This window comes from Anser anser, assembly GCF_964211835.1.
Source record: "Anser anser genome assembly, chromosome: 4".
Lineage (NCBI taxonomy): Eukaryota > Metazoa > Chordata > Aves > Anseriformes > Anatidae > Anser > Anser anser.
The window spans coordinates 35,073,588-35,088,795 of record NC_139724.1 but is presented as its reverse complement, the minus strand read 5'-3'; the positions used below and the strand labels follow the sequence as shown (position 1 = coordinate 35,088,795).

The window sequence follows — 15,208 nt, the reverse complement described above, 5'->3', positions numbered from 1 at the left end:
AACTTAACAGTGAGCTATATCCTCACAGCCACCAGCAGCAGATTCAGTGACAACAGAAGTAATTAATCACATGATACACTGCCTCACTCTTCTCAGCACAAGCTGGACACCATACTGAGAGTTTATTTTCTTCCTTCTAGGTTTTTCTTCATCAAAATAAATCAGTAATTAAAAACAGCTTGTTTCATCAGTGGTTATAAGAACATCTACTATCAGTAATGATTTCAAAAAAAACCTATGCAGTATTTGTGTCCTTTGCATGCCATGAAGTCTTAATCAGGTACTAAAAACTTGATTTCTATCACTTGAAGAAATTGCTTACAAATTCTTTAAAGCTCTTACATATCCTAACAACCCAAGCCTACCAGAGATCCAGCAGCACTCTGAGTAATACCAACTTCTTTCTGTTAAGGTGCCCAGGAAAGACAAGCTACACCATAAATAACATAAAACAGGGAGAGGTCAGCTAAATACTTCTTTGATGACAAAGCTCTCAAAATACAGACTGCATGAAAAGTCCTAGTCCTTAATGAAGAAAACGACCATTGCAATGTCTAAGAAACGCATAATGATCAATTTGTGCACCCTCATCAATCTACCACAGTACTGTAAAGCTGCTTACTTCTCTTTTGCTGAAAGATAAAACATGATGCACTACTGAGTCCAAAGACCTGGAGGTAACCGAAGGTAGACAACTGACCTGAGTTGTACTGTCATATAAGGATGTCAAAATGATGAGACAATCCTATTCATCCTCCAGTACAGGAGACGCAGAAGTATGTTTACATCAATTGTGTTCATGTCTAATAGAAATTACAAAAAGCCACTTGGAGAACTGGAGGAGCTAAAGCTACAGCAGTAGCATAAAGTAAAACAATGCATTCTTTAAAAAATGGTGCAAAAAGGAAAAACATCCTGGCATATTCTACTTAAATTATATCACATGTAATTGGAGTCCATTCAACATTTTTTCTCAGATTAACACAGAAATTTATCAACAGCAGAAAACACATAGGAAAAACACGTGTGTATATATATACACATATATTTCTATATAAAATTAACTGATGACGTTTTACCTTGACTTTTTTTGCTCATGTTTTTTATTTTGCTTTCTTACCTTCTACTGCTCTCTTGAAGAAAACTTTACAGCTGCCACATGTAACTACCCCATAATGACAACCAGATGCTTCATCTCCGCACACCAAACACACTTTGGAAGGTCTCGAAGAACCAGTTGATACACTTCTCAATGAAGAGCTGGAGAAAAAAAAAAGAAAAAAGAAAACAACAAACAAAACAAAACAGTTATGAATATTTCAAATCACACTGGCCACAATGCAAAGTTCAATTAAGAATTTATAACAGGTATATTTCTCAAGGCACCTAACAATTAGAAAACCACAACTCTTTCTTTCAGTGCCTGATTGAATACATGAGTTGCTTTAATTAGTAGATGAAATATTTTTATTGTCTGTTTTAAAACACCCATAATACATCAATGTTAATGTGAGAAGTTACCACAAGGGCAGTGGAATTTATTGGTAGCAGATGACTAAAACTGAAAATAAACAAACAAACCACTCTGGCAGTGCCCAGATAACTATAAATTTTCTTTCTGTTTGTTTCTTTGTCTCAAGCTCTTATAGCTAAGGTACACCTGTAATAAAACCGGTAAGACCATTTTATGAAGGAGCACAGCAAAATGGTATGCCCTTGCCTGATCACGTTGCTGCTTACCACTACAGTGGCCCTTGAGCCACTTACATTTCTGTAATTGAACAGCTTACTTCCAAAGTCGTTCTGAAGCCTTTTTATATTCTGCAAGTGTAAAATATCCTTCTATTTTACTGTAGGTGCCAGAAAAGCAGCCCTGGAGGTTTAAAAAGCATTCTGAAGTTTTGCAGACCAATGCATCTTGCAAACCCAGCTTTAACCATCTACCACATGCTTAAAACATGGGGCATTTTTGTTGTTGGGTTTTTCTCAACTGTGACTCTCTGAAAATATCTTTAGATAGTATTTTCCACTGGCAGCCCTAAAATACAGTGCTCTTCAAAACACAACTCAAATTTCATGATGCAGCGAGTCTCCTCCCTCCTTTCTTCCCTGGGGAACTGGAAATGCCACCCTAACATAATCGGCACGCTCAGAGAAACGTGCCAGATACCGGCGGAGATGAGAGCTTTGGATCCCTCCCACACCTCTGAAGGGCTGGGGAGAATCTTCCCTTCGATACCGTCTCTCTTCTCCAGGTAAACATGACCTCTTGCATTTCTTCACACGTTATCTCCCTGAAGCCTGTCAAGCAACTACAAAAACAACCCTGCAAAATTTTACACTGGTGGTGAAACAATCTGATCGTTCAAATTGCAGATCATGGGCTGTTTGTTGGTCAGCCACTGGGAAACAAAGTTCACAGGTAGTCTGAATTCAAACTTAAGATAACCAGCGCGCTTAAGAAAAATTCCAAGGATGCACCCTTTGCCTTTTTTCACTTTGTATCTTCCTTTAAAGAGCTATGCAGTGGCCAAACGATTTATCCAGGGGCACAGCAGGAATGTCACTCCAGATCAAGGACCCCAAGTCTTCTGGCCTGCAGCTTTACTTTAACATCCAAACCAAACAGCTTTTCAAATGACACCATACAGATGCTAATCAAAACGTTCCAAATAGTATTTCTTGTCTGCTTGCTAGTCTGTTAGGTTTACTAGTTTTATTCCTTGTGCTATTTATACTTTCATTACATAACTCAACACTACTTGATAATTGCTAGGTGATGGCATTAGCTCATCTGCCAGAGAGATAAAGGAAAGCCTCGCCAGATCTGCGTTACAGAAAGTTCTGTTTGCTCAAGTCCCAGGCAGATCTATGCACACGGGATGAGCATAGCTGGAAGGAAAGGCAGGTACTTCAGGATTTACCAAGACTGTGCTGCTATTCAACTCTGAATTTCTGCTCTGCATTTTGATTTGTTTAGGCAATGCATAGGACTCGGGTAAAAACTCCTTTCTCCCTCTAGCACTCTGCGTGAAAAAAATCAAGCCTTTCATTAAACAGAATTCTTCAGGAGGTGTCTGCTTTCGAGAGAAAATGTCAATAACCTGGAAAACTACCTCGTTGAAAATTCATTTTTCGCTCTTTCACTGCATCTGCGGTATTTTGTCTGAAAAAGGAAACATTTCAATTCTGACATACCACCAAAATATCTCAGGGCATTTGTAATTTTGCACGTTCGCATTTCTTCATAGGACTAGCAAAAATTTTCCAACCATATGACTACTGTGTTGTATAGGCCTACTACCCTGGACAAGGTCATGGTATTTTTGTTTCAATATCTAAAAAAGCTAATTCTGTTAGAGAGCTCTTATTGTGCAGAAACAGAGGATCCCAGAGTATCACAGCAGTGTGTTTATACATGCACACATGACTGTATACACATACATATACGTGTCTTCTTTTCAGTTGAAAATAAATTGTGATGTAGGATTTGCAGAAGGTAGGAGAGGCTTTTTTTTTTTTTTTTTAAGATATGAGCTGCCCCTTAAAATTCCACTTACACAGAATTAGTGGGTTTAAAAAAAAAAAGCCAGTAGACACACTGAGACACCATTTGATCCATGACTATTATTAAATGCCTACCTAAGACATTATCTATAGAATATTTTATACAGTGCTTATCTAGACAAAGGGCTTGAATATAGCCGAAAGGTGAAGGTACAGCTTGAATGCAAAGCATGTATTCAGCTATTCAGACACAGCACCACAGGTGGAAACTTAACATTCTGGAATAAAATTTAATTAATTCCCATACATCCTTTTAATCAGTTTAAAAGTGGAATAGGTTAAAACACAAATGAGGTATTTTCATTCTTAATAGGAGTATCCAACATGGAGCAATTCTCAAATACTCCACTGCAAAGGAACGTTGATATTAGCTGTCAGAACTCAAATTTCCTCCAATTTGTGCCAGCTTAAGCTATGATTGCCTTCTAATGCACAATGTTTTGCTTGTTTGGTTTTAAGATGTCTTATGTTCTCTTTCATCCACGCTACACCAAAATATTTCCTAATTTAAAATGTTGTTACATTATCTCATACAGGAGCTACAGTGGTGTTTGTACACACCTGAAAATAATAAAATACTGACTTCTGAAAATATGCTCAAATCATATTGCTAAACCTCAAATTAAATCATTCTCTCCATGGAAGCTATTTCTTTTTCTCAACAAAGTATGCATGGATGGTTACACCTTTTCCTCATGAATCTCTTACATTCACACTGTCATTCCTGTCTTAGAAACTTGACCACAATGAATAAGATTTGCATCAAGACCTGACTGGTGAGCAAATTCTCTCTCTGCCATCAATTCAAGGCCAGATATCCAGCTTTTATGACACTAACACACTTGATTCATTCTTTACTTTTATTACATGAATTACTTAATTAATCAGGATAGCTGTATATCTTTTAATTTGTATAGGGAGAAACACTAGACTAAAATAACCCCCTGCTTTGAAAATGCTTTTCACATATACTCTGAATTAAATATTTCCCTTTTCATTATTTTCTGCACTGAAACATCCCATAAGTTTCTATTAAGTAATGAGAACATAAATGAAATTTGGGAAAAGTTACTGGTAGGTAATGCTTAATAAATAAAAACCAGATGTTGATTATAACAGATATATGCATCAATATAAATCATTTTGGCTTTACTACTTTTTTTTTAAGCTCAATTTGAGTCTTAGCTCCAGATGAAAATCTTAGTTACAACGATCCAGACCATTTTGGAAATCCATCATTCTCTCTTTTGAAAATCCAACCAAGAACTGATACTATAAACGAAGACTGGGAACTTTACAAGTGACTCCCTGGACAACAATTAGCCTAGTGCCAAAAGTCTATTGGAATGACACCCTAAACCTAATGACACCTACGGGCCACAGCAGGATTGAGGCTTTTAGTGCTTGGAGCAAGTGAAAATGCTGCTTTTATACATTTGCACGAGTCCAAACTAGATACTAACACATATTGCTCTGCTAGTCACAGTTTTTTAAGCTTTCAGATAGTGGGCTACTGTTGACCTGGATTTCTTTCTGGTAGCCAGCAATCTATTTTTAATACAAAATGAAAACACAAGGAAGATGAGATGAGATGCCACATTGCTGGCTACTCATCATTGCTTTTAGAAGTCAGTGGTTTCCATAGTCTGATTAGGGGTTATTACTTTCATGCTGCGGTCACATTTCCTATGTGAAGAAGAATCAACCAAACAAAAAAAAAAAACCTACACAGCAGGATGCAGAGAAGAGATCTAACACAGCATACATATTTTATCACAACAATTTTACAGCCAAGGGCAGCATGGATCAGTTTAACAATGCCAAATGTATCTTCTAAATGATTTGTAAAATGGTCCCTTAGATGGCTCTGGTAACATTTGTCACGTTGTAGGGTATGTGATTAGGAATAAGCCTGATTTATTATCCTTAACAGTGCAAATGCTGGCAGTTAAATACTGACCTTGACTGGCCATTGCCATCAAGCTTATTTGTGTCTTTGCAAGTTGGCTTTAGGAATAGTTATATGGAGAATTAATTAGAACTAACAGATTTTGTAAAGAAGAGTCAATAAAACCACAGATAATCCAGCATTTTAAGAGCTGATTATATAGGTTATGATGCTTTTCAAACCAGATGTCATACTGGAGCACAGTTTAACCAAACGCCACCTTTCTGATGATAAAATGAAGTACTCCAAAGAAGCACAAGCCACAAAATGAATCCCAGAGAAAAGTTTATGCTACGCTGTAGAGAGTATCTTTTTCTCCTTCCAAATATTCCCCTCAACCTTTCCTGGTCTCTACAGCTAGCACTGCATTCCTATGTGCTTGCTTTGACTCGTTGCTCCTCTGCTCAGCTCTCCTAGCCTCTTCGTTTCTGTAGCTCATCGTTCGCTCAGTCACCACAGCATGAGCACCTTCTCTTCCCATTCCCTCTGCTATTTTTGCGTGTGGTCACACAGACACAGTAATTTCATTGCCCAAGATAATTCCGGTAGTGATTTAGGAAATATTAAGCTGGTCAAAAGTTGTCCATGAGATTACTTGACCATCACACAAGGATGTTGACCACAACCTCCACCAGTGGCATGTACCATTCCCCGGATTTTGCTCCACACCGTTTTGTCAATACTGAGGTTTTACCAATGTACGTTCTGCCTCGTGCAGCCTGATTTTCTTAAAAAGTTTCACTACAGGAATGTACCTTGGTTCTCTGCTCTAACTACTCACATAAAGCAGATTAGCAGACTGGAAAATGGTATTTCTTAAAATGTCAGACTACATAAACCAATCTTCTTGTCAGCAGACCAAGAAAGTATAGAGAAGTGAAAAGGTAGAGAGATGAAACAATCAGATTTTAGGAGGAGAAGGCAGTCACGTGGGACCTCGTGAATGTGGAGCTGAAGAAGGAACGCTGAAACCAAACCACCCCTAAGCCTCAGACCCAAACCTCAGAGCAACATTTACCCTCTACCTTTTGGCAGAGGCACACAAACTGCCAAATAACCTAGCTGCACATTCTGCTGAGTTTCTTGGGGCATTATCTTGCTCCTATGAAGATGAAGACAGACATTACAGAAGTTGTTATGTTTCCTTGGATAAAACAACAGGACCCATATGGCCACTACCAACCCCTACACCTTTATACCAATGCTTATACCTCTAAAAAAAGGTGAAGTATTTTTCTTTTAAGCCTTAGCTTTAAAAGAAATCAATGTCCTTTGAAGTCTCAGAAATCTCGAACAAGATGTAGATATTTTAGGGAAGGTAACTGTATTTTAGTGTGTATTAGGGATGATAGGCACCAAGCATAACATCTGAGGCAGTGCATGCTTGCTCTGACATCTGGAGTACTGTTTCAGTCCAGAAGTAATATGAGCAGCTAGGGAAAGACATTTTTTTAAAATGTCTTCTCTTTACTAGGGTAACAAAGATAACAAAAACATTTTTCCATTCAAGTGAAATATTCAGGAAATTCAATTAAGGAAGAACAACAACCTGTAAAAACTAGTATCTGCTTGGCCTATAAATCAATTATTTTTGAAACCTCCTGGAATTCAGAATCTCAAAGCTCTTACACGGATTACCATTTATTCACATTTGTTTGTTTTGTTTTCGCTAATGATGAAGAACTCATGCTATCCACTACTGCTTACCGCAGTTTAAAAAAAGGGATCAGTATCTCACCAAAATAAATGTGTTTTGCCACCTATGACTTGGAAGATGTATTTTTAAGAAACTTAAAAAGAACAGAAAACAAACAAAAACCCCAACAGCATCAGATAAATGCAGTAGCTGTTAAGCTACATTTAATTTAGCAGTTCATGTCAATCTCTTTTTCTAACACAGACACGCTCTGTTCCAATAGAGGAAATTTTCAATTGTTTTAACTTCAAATACTGCAACTCTAATACAAGGTATAGATTAAAAAAATAATCCAATATTTATACTTTTTTCCTCATAAATGCTTAGTATGATGAAACAGGTATCAGAGAGGAAAGCACATACAGTTAAGAGAAAGCTATGAGATCACAGGGTTTCTTCCCTCAGCAGCTCCAGCCTTCCCATCAAGTTACTTTATTTAGCAGTGCCTAGGGGTCAGAGATGACACTTTCCTACCTGGATCTTAATTATGCTAAAAAGTAAACTCTGATGTACAGTGATAACAGAAAAGGCTCCAACCTTTCTCCTAAGCTTGCAAATCTAGGAGTGACTCATGATTAAAAAATAAAATAAAAAAAAAGAATTACAATATTTATTCTGCAGATAGAAGCTGATGGATTCTCTTGTACTGTAGCCACCAGTGAATAGGTTCCTGTATTTAGCTTAACCTTAAGGCATATGTTGATTTTACAAAATGAAGCAAGTGTAGTAAGGCCCTTCAATTTCCATTTCCCTCAGTGGATGCTGACAGGACCCAGCACTTTCCCCAATCCAGCTGTAAGCCTTTGACTTTTCCTTGACCTTCTCCTCTGAGACCTTTTGGTAGCAGCTACAGTCAGCTATCCAATTTTTACCTTAAAGTAATCTGTTGACTACAGAAAAATATAAACTTAAGCATAAATAGAAGCGTGTTCTGGTGGACTGAAACCGAGCAGCGCTTATCTCCTAGGGAAATAAATCTGCTTTTTGCCCACTGATCCAGTGATCAGAGCCATGTAATGTCCTCCACGTAGTCTTCTGAAAGGCACTTCTGCTCTAACTACTGTCGCAATGTAACAAGATCTAATGCCCCAAGGGAAATAAAACTCACTCGTTCTGCAGTTTTTCTGTACGTAAATATAGTTTTCTGTTGAAAAGGAATGGCTGACCTAGGTAGGGAGTTTACTCTTAGAAGCAAATCTCCACCTTTGGAAGCTGCAGACCAACATCAAGCAGCACGCTTGCTCTAACTTTTAATATTTGGTCCACTTATAGAATTAGTGCAGTTTAAATGCATGCAGTGTTCGTTTTTGTTCTGTTCATTATAAATTGCAATACATTGTATAGAAAGATAAGGCAGGAACGGTTTATCTGGCAAATGATCTAGTTAATTATTGAAAGTTGGGGGGGGGGCATTTAACCCTCTCTTTTCCTGTACCTGCTCACCTGTCATGATCAAAGGGAATGAAACAGCTTTGAAAATCCCATTTCTCATAGCACCATCTCATCTTCTGCCACTGAAAAATATTTCAACTAATTAAGCATCCTGATCACTCCTGTAGGAGAGCACAGTCGTGTTTACTTGGTAATGCTCTGCTGCCTTCTTGGTCAGCAATACTTTGTAAACTGCATAAAATGCAATGATTCAAGTGAATTTCTCCTGCTGATGCTGGCACCAGTGGGAAATCATTGCCATAAGGAATTACATGCAAGACAAGACTGCATGACAACTTTGCTCTGTTGCTGAGGACTCTTAAGACAAAGAAAAATTGAACAAACAAGAAGGAAGGAAAATATACCTAGAGGCCAGGGATGCAGGGAGATGCTCCCAGTAATAAGAACACCCTTTAATAAGAAGTCTCCCCTTTTCGAAGTAAAGCTCACTACTTTTTTCACATTCTTCCTTCAGAGTCTAACCAAGCAATTCTCACACATACCTTCCTTTGCTTGAAAACCTTATTATATGAAACCCTTATGGCAGCAACCTGAAATGGCATTAAAGACCGGAGTATTGACCATTTCCACCCTGAAGAAGTGTCATTCTGTTGCCAAGTCAGAAATCTGACCAGTTCATCTGCCACCACACCCTTGGGCTTGGCACCTTAAGTCCTAAAAGAATACAAGTCTGAAGAATTTTATCAACAGTATTAACTTAAAACAGAAGCAGCTTGGTCCGATCACACTTACTCGCCTATTAGAAACTACGTGCTTTATCTGCCGAGTGCATGATATGCGTACAGAAAAAGCCACCGTGCCATTTATGACCTAACCAGGCAATATAAAAAGTTTACAAGAGTTCTGTATTCAAATAAAAGAGAAAAATTAATACTTCAGAATAGCAAAAAGTGAGCCGAACTGCCATCCCAGTCTAATGGGGATTAAAATACCACAATAGAAAAACCTCCAGAGCAACCATGAAACCATAGGGAAAAAATGCACCAAAGCACAAAAAAGGTTACCATGGGAACAAAGGCTATTTTCCAACTTGTCAAATAAAAGCCCCAGTATGGCAGACCTTTACTCCTAAGAGCAATCCCACAGGCTTCCAAAGGCAACACGTGTAATTATTACTTGAACTGAAAGACTCTAATGGGGGGGATTTTGCCCTTTCAGCTCCCTTTTGCCCCCACGACCAACAAGACAAAATTAGTACGTACATCGAAAGCATATTAGCATTCAGTGGCAGCACGTGCTAGAGTGTAATTCCACACAAGAACAGAAAATAGAGGTAGAGAAGTCTGCACAGCGATCCACGCTTCATACACAAGACCCAGGGGAAAGGCAAGGCAGCGGGCAGCTGGCAGGGTTGTGCAGTACGAGGTAGCGACGCAGAACTGAGTAAAAGGAACGCCTCTGATCCTCTCGGGGGCTCAGGCCCTGGCATGAGCAGCCTCCGTGTGCCTTGCAGCGTGCTCCCAGCTCTTTGTGGGTTTGCAAAAGGAAGGCTGGAGAAAGAAACAGTCCTCTGGAGATGATCTTATTAGTCAAAAGGCACTAACCCTCAATAGGGTTAGTGCTTGATGTTGTACCAGAAGTGTCCCGCTTGGCACTTGTTTCAGGCAGTACAGCAAAAGCAGAACTCCGACTTTACCGCAACCTCTGATTAACAGGTGTTTTAATAGTCACTTTTTTTTCTTCTTCAGATATATCCTGCCACATCTAAAGTCCCTATTTAAAGTAATGAAGGCTTCATTTTAAACAATATATTTTCATTTTACGAAATGCAAGCTATTCATGCTGTTTTAATGCATACAATTATTACTTGATACAACAAATAAGATGACTTGCAGCTCTAGGCTGGAGAACTACACAGCTTTTGGGGTAGTTTCTATGTTTGTATTTCCCACATTCCTGGCCTAATAACTCTAACAACACATCTCTTAAAACTAGAAGGTGGAAAAGCCAGGGTGATTTCTGTTTCTATCTCCTTTGCTATTCCCCGTTCATCCCCTTTGTGGCCTTTTGGTACCTTTTAACAGGTAAAAGAAAAATAATATTATTTGACATAGAAAAGCCAGTCATGAATGTAGAGGACCATGCAAGGAATACGGTGAGCACAGTGTGCCTGCACTGAGCAGGCAATACAGGGCAGGCATACGCGGGCCTCACACCCATCAGCTTCTTTCCTTTCTTCTTCCTAACTCTGACAGGTAAGTTGAACAACTTGGAGCCACTCATCTTTGTAGTGCCTTCGCCTCTTCATTTTCTTTCTTGCAAAAGAGCTTGTTTTGAAATGGATGCATAGAAAAAGATGTTTTGAACTTATCATCACCTGTTAGAAAGACACTTGGGAAGACAGCACTGCTAAAGCAACTGACATCATATTCCAGCATATATGTAACCTGCCCTTGTAAATGCACAAACTGTACCCATGCTGTACAGCCTAAGAGTGAGTCACAATTTTTAATTTTACATACCTTGGATTTGCATAGAATTATACCTATTTTAGACACCGGGAGATCATGACAGAGGAGCGGTTCAGGTCATAAACCAGCACCAGAGCTCCTCACAAAAGTGAAGACTTTGGAGCAGAAGTACTACTGAGCACTGGAAGATAGAGGTTTTAGCAACCAAGTGCACAGCTAACTTCCAAGAATCCTTTTAAAATCCACAGTAATTACACAACAGGAAATCTCTGCTCCATTAACTAACTAAGAACTCTATTGACAGTCAGTAGAGGTAGCAGATAAAATCAATTGTTAAGTGTAGTTTTAAAATATTCCCAAACCCAAGCCCTTTCAATCTTTCAATTCCCCTTTCCTTTTTTTTTTCCACAGAAAGTGTAACTGCTGACATGTAATACAGTTACACTGTATTAAATAACTGTAGTTTTTACTTTTAAATCAATTAAAATATCCCTCCATAATATGTCAAAGTGACAAGTAATAGCCTGATGAGTGCCATGGAAAATTTTGGTCAAATAGCAGATGAGGGTTGCAATCACTGACTGATACCTAGAGCAAAGACTTTTGGTAATTCTCCCACAAGCAATCACAATTGCTGACAAAGTTCAAATTTGTCTTGACAGGATTGTCAAGGCAAACTAGAAACGTTCACAATTGCAAGTCAAAGAATTCATTTTTATTCAGCTGAAATTCATTCTGCTGCTCCATACTAATGATACGCAATACTGTACCTACCACTCACTCTGGCTCATATAGCAAAGATAAGAAAATGGGAGCGTTAAACAAAACACAAACCAAGGAAGTTATGTTCTGCAACTAGCACAGCCACAGTGTGTCTCTAAAATCCCCTCTACATACATTCGAAACTCTTACAATATATAGTGGGCCTTGATTTTGGAAGGCAGCTTGCATTTAACTTCAGTGGGAATAAGAGCTGGTGCCATAATTAAAAATACCACCATTCTTCCCTTTCAGGAAAACTATGTTTAACTGTTTATGCACAGAAGCATGTTCCTTTAGAGGCAAACTGACAGTTGAGTGTGCATAATTATGTGCTTATGCATAAATTTACACAATTTACATAGTAATCAAGGTGTGTAGCAGACTGAACAAACATCGTTATTTGCGAAAGCATCACCCCCCCAGTCCTATTCATGGAGCCTATCTGTGGCACAGCCTTTCCATTTTCCATAGCAAGGACTGTGATATTTACATTCATTGTTAAAGCACAGCATCGCACACTGACACAACAGGTCCCACACGGAGTGCAATTAAAACCAAACAGAAAGAACCTGACGACACACATTCTTTGCTCCGTTAAACAATTTTTGCCTATTCTAAAACAATCTTTTTTTTTTTTTTTTAATCCTTCCCCTGCAGCCACTGAAATCATTTCTGCTATAAACAGGTGTACAATATGCAGAATAAGCACTTAGGGAAGAAAGGAGACAACTCAACAAAGAGCAACTTCGGAGGCTGCACAGTTTCAAACACCACAGCAGTCGCGGCGTAAGGCAGCTGCGTAACCTTGTGAAGGAGCCCAGGAAGCCCTGCTGCACCCCTTCCCAGTCCATAGCCCATGCAGGAGCCCACAGCTTTGGCACATGCTTGTAAATTGTGATGAGACTTAAAACATTTCCTTACTTACATATTTGCTTTCCATATTCCCAGTTGACAAACACAAAATATAGCCAGTGTATGTACAGCTCCAAAGTGTATGAACCAGTTAAAACTACGTGCTTTTTTTTCTTAAATAAAAAGATTAGTTGTTATTCTTACAGACCAACAAGTAGCAGGACTAATGAAACTCTGTATACTAAAGCCTTCTCCTTCACACTTGACATCTATGACATTTAGCAGGAGAGAAATGCAAGCAGCACCTTACAGTTAGGGGTGACACTACCTGGGCATCCCTCTTCCACCCCGTCACCTATTCTAATGGTAAAAGGTAACAGCAAAAAATAAAAAAAGGTAATAGCTACCCCCTGTCAACCTTGGCTGAAGTTGGCTGATGTTCACAGCTTACTAGGCGGGGAACAGGTAGACAGCTCAGTTACATAAAACTTGATTTCCTTGGGAAGCCAGCCTCTGTCTCTGGTTCTGCTGGGGCTGTTATTATAACCAATAACTTGATAGCAAAAGGTGCTGGAAAAAGCTACCACTGCTTTAAAGCTTTGGTATCTCACACATACCTGGTTATTCAAAAAGCATTCCCTGCTTCATGAAAGCACACAACCCACCAGCAGCACCTGCTCACCCTGCACCCATCCATGCAGAGGCACAAACCCTGCAGCTCCTCTGGGCCCAGCACACCGCCGGCTGCCTACTTCTGCACGGCATCTGCATACCCATCCGTCTCCATTAACGCTGCCCATGGGCAGACTCCTGCTCCTCTGCTGGAAACCAGAAGACTGTGGCCCAGACAGACCAGGTACAGCCAAACACTGCTTTGTTTCGTACATTCTTTTTTTTTCTTAATTCATCATGACTGAAGCCAAGTATCTACTTCTTCTGAAGCAGTAGCGTATTTGACAAGGCTTGTAAGAACCCAACACTTAAACCCTTTCCCAGGTCTTTTACACCAGCAACTGTGTACTCAAAGACTGCCCAAGAGGAACTGGTTAATGCTTGGAAGAAACAAGGCTGTTATCCAAATTTCATAGTCACACAGTGGAATGTTAATAAAAGTAAATGCATACCAAGCACTTGTTTGAAGTTCAGCGCTTCTTTCATTCCAGAAACACTGCTTTAATCTCCCAAATGCTGCTCTGCCTTTTGTTATTCTCTTTCGTGACTGTGTTGTCAAGCGCAGCACTCAGACAACTTGCTGCAGAAGGAGCAGAAATTGCCTACAAACGACAAGCCTGCGCCGCTCACGTTTTCTAGCAGAGGTTGAAGCAGAACCTCGGTTTTCCTTATGAAAGTGCTCAGGCCAAGCTGCTTGGCAGGGTGGCCAGGAGAGTCAGTTCCTCCTGGCTGTCAAGCTCTTGGGAACCAACACGCGGTTGCTGGCAGAGAGCCGGCTGCAGGTTATCAGCTGCATGACCTTGGCTTGACGGAAAACTGCGGAAAGCAGAAAATTCCACCAAGCATCTACCACAGAGTGCACTTTCCCCTGCCACAGACTTGAAACATGGCAAGAAGCAGCTCTGCTTATGTGATACCAAGGGTGGTGAGAGTGGGGATGAAGCCCTGCTTCATGCCCTTCCGACAGCCAAAAGCTCCGATGTTCTGCCTTCATCGGAAATGCTCGCCAAAGCTGCCAATTCACGAGTCTGCCTCAACAGCTGAATTTTGCTGAAGCCTGAAGAAACCCTTGAGATTAATGGTATTACAGGCTTTGGTTTACTTGACAAAGACAATACACAGGCCTTTATTCTCAGCTTTTCTGAGATTTCCTTGGCTGCAAAATTGCATTAACTGTTCCTCAACCAAACCAAACCACCGGGTCTGCTGGCCATTACCCCAGCAACAGCAGAAGTTTCTTTTTCCTGCAAGAAGTGACAGATTACACCAGTTCACAAAGCATGAGCTGTTACAGAATGAATTGCATTCTTTCTGTAGAGTTGCGTGTCTGCATCCTTGAACTTCTGAGGAACCATCTTCTTGTCCTTGGTGGCCCTAAGCAGTCGTGCCCTGGTCAGGCCAGGTGGTGCCCTGTGACCCAGCGCTCCAGCAGGAGCACCTCAAGTGCCTGCTGCCCATCTCTGCAGTACTTACAGCACACATACAAGTGTTTGTGCTATTTTACTGCCAGCTGCTCTTCAGTGGGTAGCTGGAGAACTTCATTTAATGCTTCATCAGAGATGCCAGATGGACATTTTAATAAACTGAAGTATGCAAGCCACTGATTTAGGATTTCCTTGTAGTTGGCTCTCAACTTTTGACCATCTTGAGTATGGAACGACACAACACCACTGAATTTAAAGCCACAGACTAGTTTTAAGTAGTCATAGAAGCCTGCATAAATTCTCATGCCTTTTCTGCCAATGTAGCAACAGTGTAAACCACTCCCCACATTTTTGCAAAAACTGCTCATGCAGCCACTGCAAACTTATGGTGGCCATAGTCAACGCATAGCCGAGGAGCTTCTAC

General features: G+C 39.9%; 1 protein-coding gene across 4 annotated transcripts in view; it reads right to left on the bottom strand.

Annotated features, from left to right (window-relative positions):
- The window catches only part of NR3C2 (nuclear receptor subfamily 3 group C member 2), a 203,338-nt gene that overhangs the window by 91,653 nt on the left and 96,477 nt on the right, over positions 1-15,208 (bottom strand). For all 4 annotated transcript variants that reach the window (XM_083833622.1, XM_083833624.1, XM_083833623.1 and 1 more), the window contains exon 3: positions 1,121-1,260. In XM_083833622.1, coding sequence (XP_083689748.1) covers positions 1,121-1,260 — 140 coding nt within the window. The remainder of the gene's footprint in view (positions 1-1,120; positions 1,261-15,208) is intronic.